Below are 11396 nucleotides of genomic sequence, written 5' to 3' on the forward strand. Positions count from 1 at the left end.
TATTTAGGTGCGTTATCGACGAGACCATCTTTCAAGCAGGCAATTACCTTATTTTCCATTACTTGAAGACCTGATGAAGGATGGCAGTGATGGTGCTGCTCTTCTAGCTGTGATACACTATTATTGCCCAGAACAAATGAAGTTAGATGGTATGTGAAGAAACTTTTTTTAAAATTACTTTTAATTGAAAAAATTCAACTACAAACATGGTCAGATATAAAAATATGCAATTGATATATACAGTTAGTCAGTCATTTTTTGTGCTGCATTGTAGTATTTGTTAAACTATAGCATAACCCAATAATTAATCTCTTGTCCAAAATTAACTTCAAGTCAGGCAAATACAAATTTTTCATAAGATCAATATTTGGTGTTTCTAAGACAACAGCCTTTTGATTCATTACTTTGCATCCAAAGGCATTCTGAAGAATATAACTACTGTAGTTCCATATCTAATAAATTCTGATGTACATCTTTATTTTGTTTTACAAATCTAGGAATATCTAAGAATGTTTTTGTTAAAAGGAGTTATTTTAGTAATATGCCTTCAAACTTAGTCTCAGGAGAAAGAATATGTATACAACTGTCCATTTATCTTTAATATTTTTGCCATTCATACATAATTTGGTAACATATAATTTGTATATGTGGAGAAAATTTAATCAAATTTAAAAATATAAACTTTTTTTGAAATGTTTCGGAATATACAAATAATAAACTTGGATATCTACCCTGAGATTTATTTTCCAGGTATTGTTTTCCTGTATGATTCATTTTCTTTATTGAACTATACATATTTCTAAATTTAACTCCTTTATTAAATTTTCTGCTCTCCTACTGAGCAGAGTTATTTACATATGTGCAGAATGGCTTAAAATGCCAGCTGTTCAATTGATTTTTATATTTTAGTAAGCCAAGTCCTGGAGTTATCTCAATTTCATTCCTTTTTGATCAGTTTGTTCAAAGTAAAGAGTAATATCTTAATAGATAATGGCATATAAATACCAAATATTTAAAAGCCAGACAGCAGAATGTATTCCATTTCTTTAAACTCTTAAATAAGTTCTGGAAAGAAAAAGGTAAAGATGATGTGATGGTAGCTCTTTTTTGTTTAATAATTGTCAAAGTGTACACAGTTACTTAGCTAACAATTTGTAAAGTCTGACAGTGGATTGTGATGTACTAATCTGACACTCAAATACATAGTTTTTAAATGTTCTACTGCTTTAATACAATATCAGGGATTTTGTAGCTTTATAATGGAAACAATGTTTTTTTTCTTTGCAGTAAAGTTTGCTCCTTCAGGACAAACAGCTTTGTATTCAGTTGGCATGGTTTTGTGTGTTCTGCTTACATTATTTTACCATGCCTATCACTGCGGTTTACAAGCCCTTGTTTGAATGGGTGTTCCAAATTGAATACAAAACCATTTGTTATGCCTATGTTTGTTCCTTCCTCCTTTCACGTATATATGACTTCATTATGATGGTTGATTTCAATTTAGGACCAGTTTAGATGCGTCGCCAAGGATTCCTCAACTTTTCATTCTGGAAACTGTTTTCTTCCAGTTAAATCTGTCTCCAAAGATGATTGTAGCTACAAGGGTGCTTAAAGTCCATCTGCCTGGTAGATAAATGTCACTACTGGTCCATAGGTTGGTCAAGGGGTTCAAGCAGTTTTCTGTATTGGAGTCTCCTATATCCCTGTTCTGAAGCTGAGGGTTCTTTTTTTTCTTTTTCTGTGTGTATTGTTTACAGTAGCTATGAAGTAAACTGTGAAGCCAGTATTCAATTCACCAGGATAGTTTCAATAATACTTAACTTTATCTTTCCACACCAGATATCTGTTTGAAGGAGGTAACCTCAATTGCAGACAGCCTTTATAATATTCAGCTTCTGAGAGAATTTTCAAATGAGTATCTAAACAAATGTTTTTACCTTACATTGGAGGACATGCTGTATGCTCCTTTAGTTCTGAAGGTAAGACTTGTAATGGAAAACACATTTTTAAGCGAAATGTAGGTAAGCCACTAACCTAAACTTTTTTTATTTTTTTTTTTAAAGCCTAATGTTATGGTTTTCATTGCGGAACTATTCTGGTGGTTTGAGAATGTCAAGCCAGACTTTGTACAGCCCAGGGACATTCAAGAAATAAAAGATGGTGAGATATTTTGACTTTTCGGTAACTATTAAGTCTATTCTATTTGTTTAAGCAAATATAAACTAATGAAATTGCTTGTTTTTTCTGCATTGCTCTCTCCATTGATTGATTTCCACCAAAATATTTTGTTGTTTGAAGTTTCTTGAAAATGTGTACATTTAAAAAAAAATTGCCTTGAGATCCAGCTGTGGATTGAAAGACATGTAATTGTATCATCTGCTGTCATGTTTCACATTTTAAATAGTTTTAAATAGTTCTCTAGCAACTTCCAGTCTTGAATGGAGAAGGATGTTAAAATTTTTCCTCATTGTTAATAATTAAAACTTCATAGAACACCATCAAATCAGATACAGTGAAGAGAAGTCAACCACTAGATCATTTCCACTTCTTATTATGAGTTTACATATAACTTTCTCCAGCTTTGGGAGTTTTTTGCTTGCTTTTGTTATAGAAGTGCTAATGGCTCACTTCCCTCCTTTTTGAAACTTTGGAGGGAGTTAAACTGTAGTATAATACAGTTTTGCCAAATTGCAGTTGAGGATTTATTTCTGTCCTCTTGAGATTTTTTTCAAAGGGCAAAGGTAAATTACTTTCTTTCATCATATCACGGATCCTCTGTAACTGAAGACCTAGCCTCACTTCTTTACCAGACTAATCTGAACTTCTGAATTCATCTGTTAGGTCTCTCTCATGTAATCTTAACTTCAGTGGAGTAAGTTGTGACTACTTACACCATCTGCTTATGCCTGCAGAAATGAGGCAAGAGTGCTTGCTTTAGGTCATTTCTTCTGCAGCACTGGAATTTTTTCCATTAAACAGCTGTTAAAATCTTGCTTGAATGTTCAGATGATGCAGCCCTTTTAAAAACAAGTGTGGTAATTCAAAATACTTAAAATTATTAAAAGAACAGGAGTACTTGTGGCACCGTAGAGACTAACAAATTTATTAGAGCATAAGCTTTCGTGGGCTACAGCCCACTTCATCGGATGCATAGAATGGAACATCTAGTAAGAGGATAGATCTATAGATATACACACACATACAGAGAAGTTGGAAGTTGCCATACAAACTGAGAGGTTAATTAGGTAAGATGAGCTATTATCAGTAGGAGAAAAAAACTTTTGTAGTGATAGGTTTCAGAGTAACAGCCGTGTTAGTCTGTATTCGCAAAAAGAAAAGGAGTACTTGTGGCACCTTAGAGACTAACCAATTTATTTGAGCATGAGCTTTCGTGAGCTACAGCGAAGTGAGCTGTAGCTCACGAAAGCTCATGCTCAAATAAATTGGTTAGTCTCTAAGGTGCCACAAGTACTCCTTTTCTTTTTGTAGGTTTCAGAGGAACAGCCGTGTTAGTCTGTATTCGCAAAAAGAAAAGGAGTACTTGTGGCACCTTAGAGACTAACCAATTTATTTGAGCATGAGCTTTCGTGAGCCACAGCTCACTTCATCATCTGATGAAGTGAGCTGTGGCTCACGAAAGCTCATGCTCAAATAAATTGGTTAGTCTCTAAGGTGCCACAAGTACTCCTTTTCTTTTTTCTTTTTGTAGTGATGATCAAGATGGCCCATTTAGACAGTTAACAAGAAGGTGTGAGGATACTTAACTTAGGGAAATAGATTCAATATAGGTAATGACCCAGCCACTCCCAGTCTCAATTCAAACCCAAGTTAATGGTATCTAGTTTGCATATTAATTCAAGCTCAGCAGTTTCTCACTGAAGTCTGTTTTTGAAGCTTTTCTGTTGCAAAATTGCCACCCTTAAATCTTTTACTGAGTGGCCAGAGAGGATGAAGTGCTCTACCAGTTTTTGAATGTTATGATTCCTGATGTCAGATTTGTGTCCATTTATTCTTTTGCTTAGAGACTGTCTGGTTTGGCCAATGTTCATTGCAGAGGGGCATAGCTGGCACGTGATGGCATATATCACATTGGTAGATGTGCAGGTGAACGAGCCCCTGATGGCGTGACTAATGTGATTAGGTTCTATGATGGTGTCACTTGAATAAATATGTGGACAGAGTTGGCATCAGGCTTTGTTGCAAGGATAGGTTCCTGGGTTAGTGTTTTTGTTGTGTGGTTGCTGGAGAGTATTTGCTTCAGGTTGAGGAGCTGTCTGTAAGCGAGGACTGGTCTGTCTCCCAGGATCTGTGAGAGTGAGGGATCGTTTTTCAGGATAGGTTGTAAATCTGTGATGATGCGCTGGAGAGGTTTTAGTTGGGGGCTGAAGGTGACAGCTAGTTGTGTTCTGTTATTTTCTTTGTTGGGCCTGTCCTGTAGTAGGTGACTTCTGGGTACTCTTCTGGCTCTGTCAATCTGTTTTTTCACTTCAGCAGGTGGGTATTGTAGTTTTAAGAATGCTTGATAGAGATCTTGTAGGTGTTTGTCTCTGTCTGAGGGGTTGGAGCAAATGCGGTTGTATCTTAGAGCTTGGCTGTAGAAAGTGGATCGTGTGGTGTGTCCTGGATGGAAGCTGGAGGCAAGTACATAAGTATAGAGGTCAGTAGGTTTCCGGTATAGGGTGGTGGTTATGTGATCATCTCTTATGAGCACAGTAGTGTCCAGTATTCGCAATGTTCATGTGCACTCTTGAATAAGTGCTACTCTTCATCTTGGAAATGGCTGCATTTCAGTAAGAAATGGAATTATTACTGTGTACGAGGAGTGTCAAACACATGACCCCATGGGCAAGATCCAGCCCACAAGACATATTGGGATTGTGCAGAATCTCAGCTTTCATTTTAAAACAAAAATAAGTTCTTAGTACTTATGGCTGCAGAGTGTCTTCCAGATGTGAACAGAATGTAACCAATGTAGTCATGGTGAACTGAATCTGAAGGCAACCTGAAACAGTGTCTCAGAATTGAACTCCCCATCCTCTAGTAATCTGATTGAAGTGTCAGCTATAAAGCCCACTGGTGACCTTTAATTGCCAACATAACCATGTCATTGTTGGTAACTTCAGCAGAAGGAATGGGGAAGGCGATAGTGGGATTGCAGTTTATGGGGGTTGGGAACTGGGTGTTGCTGCAGGGAAGGAAATGAAGAGAACACAGGAGACTCAAAGACAGGGCAGGGGGAAAGAGAAACAAAAGAAAATAGGGAAACAAAGGTAGGAATAACAGTGGCCCTTAAAAAAAAAAAAAAAAAGCATAGTTTCTGAATGAGTCAATGCGGCAATAGGGCACTGAACAAATAACTTAAGTTTTTACTACATAAAAGCCATATTCTCCCTTTGAGATAGAGAGCATTCTGCTGTGCATTGCATGAAGTATATAGCCCTGAATTTATTTTCCAGCCCATGGATTGTAATTAAAACATGGAATTCGACACTCTCTTCCGAATGAGTTTGACACCCTGGTATACGTATGTGAGTTTTAAAGCATTTTGGGATGAAATATACAATGTAAATGGAAGGTATTCTAATTTAAAATGCTCAGTCATCTTCCTATCAGTGACAGACTTAAATGCAGTGCTGATCTGAGTCCCATCTTTATTGAATGTCGCTACAATTCTTTTTTGTAATACAGCTTTTTAGCACGAAACCTTGTTCTCAGAAGTGTTATTTTAAAATACATTTAGAACGTTTGTCATTGGTAACTTCCACATATAGTAATTAAGGTAGAGCGCAGGAAGTAGTAGAGCTCTACACTGGTTTCTTATTTTGTTGAACCGTTACCTAAAGTGCTTTAGAATCACGTCACATTATAAAATGCTGCTTCTGAATCTCATAACTTGTTACTCATGTGGGCTTGTCTTCACTGAAGTATTAACTTCAGGTATGATCAAGTGTTTCTCACAACCCAACTCATGTCCACATAAAAATCTATAGCTTGAATTAAGTGGTGCTTTAAATTTGAACTAGCTGGCGCATCAGGTGGCATTGGTTGAAGATCTGGTGCTGCCGATGGTCAAGCTAGTAATGCAGTGGGGATGCAGCTTCAGGCTATTGTTTGAGTTAGCACAGTTCATCAACTGCTATTCAGATTACTCTGTAGTTTGAATGTTTCACAGAGTGGCAGGGCTCACTTGAGCTAACTTGCAGTGAAAATGAGATGAAAAATGTGTAAGGAAATGAGAATTATGGTGAAGTTTTTTTTATTTATATGCTTAAAACTTAATAGAATCATCCATAATCCTTTTGCTGAAACTATTGAAATTGATACCAATTTTCTTATTCTCAAACTTTGTTGCATTAGTCTAAATTTTAGATTTTGTAATCTTCTTTGAGACTCAGAGCATAAAGGAAAATGAAGTAGGTAACTGTATAGTACTGTTGCCTCTGAAGACCTGGATTCAACTTCATGTATAGTAAATTAGGTAATTCATCCACAGACAGATATTTTTAATTAAAAATCCACTGTTGCAGTTTGCTCTAATTAATCTGACTTTCATGATTGCTCATCACAGTGTAAGTTTCCTATCTGTTATATATTTGATTATTCTGTATTTTAACTATTCTGCATCATAAATGTTGCAAAACTAAAGTGAAATTTGAAGTATCCTGATGTTCTAATTCTGACCTTCTGCAGTGAGGTTATATGATTTTTTGTACTACTTTCTAGTACTGTTGTTGTAATTTGAAATAGTGCTGACACTTATATAAATATGTGCAGCTAAAACAGTGTTGCAGCAGAAGAGCTGTCGTCCACCTGTTCCTATTTCCAATGCAACTAAACGAAGTTTCATGGCTAGTCCAGCTAGTACAAGTCCAGCAGACCTGCAGCCTTCAATTCAGCTACCCCCAGAAGCTTGCAACAGGTATTACCTGCACCCTGAAGAATCTGACTATCTGTAAGTCTGTCTTTCTGTCTCTAGATTCATCGTCTTGCTTCTATTTCCAGTTGGGTAATCTAGGAATTTCTATTACTGCTAAATTATCTGGTTTTGTTATATATGTGAGTTTAAGGTCTTTGCACTCAGTCTCTAAAACGTGTACAAGTCTCAAGTTTAAGGAAATATTTGACAGTGGTATATGTGATCTTCACAGCATGAGCGAAAAACTCTAATCATGATAGCAATATCACTGTATTAAAAGCTGGACTAATTCTCTGTTAGGCAAAATTTTAAAAAGGAAAGCTATTCTGGAATGGCAGTGTTACTGGTGATTTCTTATGAATGACCATACAGAAAATAAAACAAAAACCCAAACTGAAATCAGTCTACTGTATGGACAGAAGAAGAAAAAGAGAACAGTAAGCAAGAGAAATGTTTGAGGGGAAAAACAGACTAGTTTGGATCTCCATTCTAATGTTGCTTTCCATGCTGATAACTGGAAGTCTTTTAATGGTTACTGGCAATTCTAGAGTAGAGAATGGTACCCTCAAAAATGGTAGCGTACCTAGCTATTCTTCGAGTGACGGTACGGCTTCATGATTCCTATTCTTTGTAGAGGATGGAGATACACCTGGTGGGCTGCTCTTATGAGAGGTAGTAGCATTATTTAGTACGGAGGAAAGTGGACTGAGAGAAGGGACTTATCTATGCTAAAGCCTAGAAAACAATTAGCTAGACCAAGTCAAGGACTACCATCTCTTCAGATGATGTTGATCAGGACACAAATAGAGGTGTGTAAAAATTGCCTTACTGGATCAGACCATTGATTCATTTAGCACATTATTATGCCTCAATGACCATACAAGCTGCCAGGAAAAAAAAGGTGAAGAACCCTGAGGTGGACAGTTTGCAGTAACCTGCCCACTGGGGACATTCCTGCCTAATCTCCTCAGAAATTGGCTTGTGCCCTAAAGCATGGGTGTTTATATGCCTTCAAACCTTTTTTTTAAAAAAAAATAATCCTATCTAATGTAGCCATGGATGTTCTGATTATTCATATAAATGTCCAATTTCATGCATTCGGTTAAGGTTTTGGCCTCAGTGATACCTTGTGGCAATGAATCCCACAGTTTAATTGTGTAAATTTTTCCTTTTCAATTTTAGAGTTGCAGCCTTTCAAATTCATCAACATTTACCTTTTCATATATTATGAAAGGAGGTAAATAGGACCAACCAGTTTACCTTCTCTTTATTTATACATTATGACCCCCCTTTTTTTGTTTCCCCTAAACTAAATGGTCCCAGTCTTTTCAGTCTCTCTTCGTATGGACACTTTCTTTTCTTGCTTCTAATACATTTTATTACTGTCTCTGAACCTTGTTTATTACTACTATATCTCTTGTCAGGGAATGTGAAAGGTGGGGACATACCAATGGCATATTATTTTCAGTATTAGTTTCAATTATAATCCTTACACAGGATTATAACATTTTAACTTTTTTCACAACTGCTGGATGTAAAGCAAAGGGATTGGTTGAACTATCCACAGTGACAAGCAGGTTTTTCCCCTGAGTTGTTAGTTAACTTAGAACCCACTAAATTGTATGAAAAGTTCAAGTTGTTATTATTTTAGAGAGAACTATCGATTAAAAAGTTGAGGCAGCAGAGCTGTGGATGGTAGCACTTTAGGAGCCAGTCTGTTAGTTCATTTTGTCTTTTGATGTAACAACCACAAAAATCTGCTACAGCATGGCATTTTGGTTTTGCCTTGTAACCCTGTAGCTTTCGTGACAACATACATATTATTTTCACATATTCATGACAATATATTTAACTTTGGCACCGATCATATTGCAGATGGTTGCTTCAGTTTAACAGCCTATTCTGGATATGTAAAATCTCTTTAACTGATTTGGGTTAAAACTCTCTGGATTTCTTTTCAAATATTCTATTCTCTTTCGGATTTAATCGTAAGATTAAACTAAAATCTTAACTCTAGGTTACTTTTGAAGAGGGGTAGGAATATAAAATTATTCAATCTTCCCTCGGTCCTCTTTCCATTAGTTATATATGTATTTGTCTCCAGTATATTGTTAAATGAGTTACATAGTAAGATCATTGCATGTGAATAAGTAAAACATGTCAATTTGATTTTCAGTAGTAGACTGAAATGTATAATACTGTAACTGAAATATTGATTTTAATTTTTCATATGCAGCTTAGAATAACTTTCACCAGTTCTTTTATTCAGTGATACGTTTTTTCTTGGCAAGAATGGTAGGGTATCGGCTATCAGGTAACTTTCCTAGTATGTTGCTTTCCTTCTACCTTTCTAGAAAAGGTTTTCTCATGGAAGTGATTAAGTTGTTTTTGGTTTTTTCCTTAGTGGCAAAGGAAGCCCTGCCTTTAGCCCATCCCATCCATTACTGCCTTTGAGACAGAAGCAACAGAAATCATTGCAAGGGGAGGATAGCTCTGGTAAGCCTTCCATCTCAAATTTGTATGACAGTGTCCGGTGAGTTTTCTACACTGGATCACACCTATCCCTTAACATGTGACACTGTCAGAAATTTTTTTTTTCTGGATTTAGAGACTCTAACTTAAACCTTTTTATGAACATACATATTTTTAAAGAGTTGATGTAATCCTTTGTATACTGCAGTATTTGCCTTAAAGATGGTTAAATAGAGGCCATATTGGTTATTGTATTTTTAAAAGGCTTAATGTTAATCTGTAATACAGTATTCAGAGAATCCATCTGAATTTTCAGAGGCTTTTAAAAACATAGGCATACTGAGAACATAATGAATTGTAAATGCAGACCTCTTTTTGGCAGGAACTAGACTGCGTGTTCATCTAGTGAATATAAAGGTGACAAGGAGTCAGGATTCCTCCTATTCCCAGTGCTCTCACAGACTTGCTGTGTGAGTCTGGCAACTCACTCTATCATTCTTCAATATTGTGTATGTTAAGCAAAACTGACTTTTGAGGATGGATTTTGGGATTCATCAATCTGGAAGATGTTGACCAAGAAGTAGCCAGGGTTGGAAGGGACCTCAGGAGGTCATCTAGTCCAACCCCCTGCTCAAAGCAGGACCAATCCCCAATTTTTGCCCCCAATCCCTAAATGGCCCCCTCAAGGATTGAACTCACAACCCTTGGTTTAGCAGGCCAATGCTCAAACCACTGAGCTATCCCTCCCCCCTTAATTCGGGGGAAAGGTGGGGAGATGAGTTGCATTTGTTGCTATATGTGGTTCATAAGTGAACAATCTAAAATTGAATTAAACAACAGTCAATCAATATGCAGTCACGTATGTATCTATTGTGGTTAAAGATTGCTTCAGAATTTAATATTGACCATATAAATTTCTTGATATGAAAAGGATTTTTAAGATGTCTTCAAGAAAAATATTGTAAGAGTGCAAAGTATTATCAATATAATTTGTTTCAAAAGTGAGTGTGCTTCTTAATTAAATGTACAAGAAATGAACACAAACAATTTGAGTTTCTTGGCACGAAAAAAGCAGCAACGTATCAGAGGTGTGGAGACCTTTGACAAAAGGGTTAGGAAATAAGATGGTTGTCAATAAAAGCAAATTTACTCAGTGTTCCAATATGTTTTGCATATCTTTGTATTGAGAATTATTTTTTAAAAATGGCTGTATGAAAGGATCATATTCAAGTTTTATATTTATAATTAAAACAAATGCTAGATGACTTGTTTTATAATCTTTGATATTAAGGATTTCTTTATACCTGTATTGTCTACAGTCCTCCTAAAACACATCCATTTGTTGCAGGTTAGCTTTTACTTTTCATATCTGTTTTAAATATTGAATTCGGTTTTATTTCATTTTTTCCTGCTTAAGTATGCTAAGGTTTACCTGTTTTATGCTGCCATCTCTTGGTGATGTAGTTTATTGTGTTTAATGTTTTAAAATGATGATATAAAAACACCATTTCCAAAGCTTTCAGTAAACATTTAAAAAATATTATAGGTCATAGACATCGTTCTAATTCTTTGACACGAGTTGATGGGCAGCCACGAGGTTCTGTTCTTGCATGGCCAGAGAAAAAACCCAGGTAATTGCTCTGTTTGATGTAAGAACTTCGTTTGTTCAGAAGGGGGGGTTAGACTATATGGCAAGTTGACTGCAGTAGTGTGTAGTCTGAATTGTTGGGAGCCAGGCATATGTAGTATATTTAACTTTATTTAAACACACTGGCCTACATGTTCAGAGGTGATTGGTGATTTGGGTGCCTCAATCTTTGGGTGACAATTTGAGATGCCTAAAGGGATGTGATTTTTTTTTTCAGAAAGTGGCAAACACTGCCCAGCCTCTCAAGGTCAAGGCATCTCAAATTGCCACCTGGTATCACTAGTCACTCTTGATATAGGCCAGATTTTTATATGTTGTAGTCACTGCAAATTTTTTACTTTTGCATCAGTAGATTCTCTT

General features: G+C 36.2%; 1 protein-coding gene across 3 annotated transcripts in view; it reads left to right on the top strand.

The window, feature by feature from the left end:
• CAMSAP1 (calmodulin regulated spectrin associated protein 1) overlaps positions 1-11396 on the top strand; it is a 46383-nt gene that overhangs the window by 22892 nt on the left and 12095 nt on the right. For 2 of the 3 annotated variants that reach the window (XM_048823220.2, XM_075120567.1), the window contains 6 exons: positions 8-149; positions 1840-1979; positions 2064-2160; positions 6775-6952; positions 9321-9412; positions 10935-11019. In XM_048823220.2, the coding sequence (XP_048679177.1) occupies positions 8-149; positions 1840-1979; positions 2064-2160; positions 6775-6952; positions 9321-9412; positions 10935-11019 (734 nt within the window). The remainder of the gene's footprint in view (positions 1-7; positions 150-1839; positions 1980-2063; positions 2161-6774; positions 6953-9320; positions 9413-10934; positions 11020-11396) is intronic. The other variant, XM_075120568.1, reaches the window with a different exon arrangement.

This window comes from Caretta caretta, chromosome 16, assembly GCF_965140235.1.
Source record: "Caretta caretta isolate rCarCar2 chromosome 16, rCarCar1.hap1, whole genome shotgun sequence".
NCBI lineage: Eukaryota > Metazoa > Chordata > Testudines > Cheloniidae > Caretta > Caretta caretta.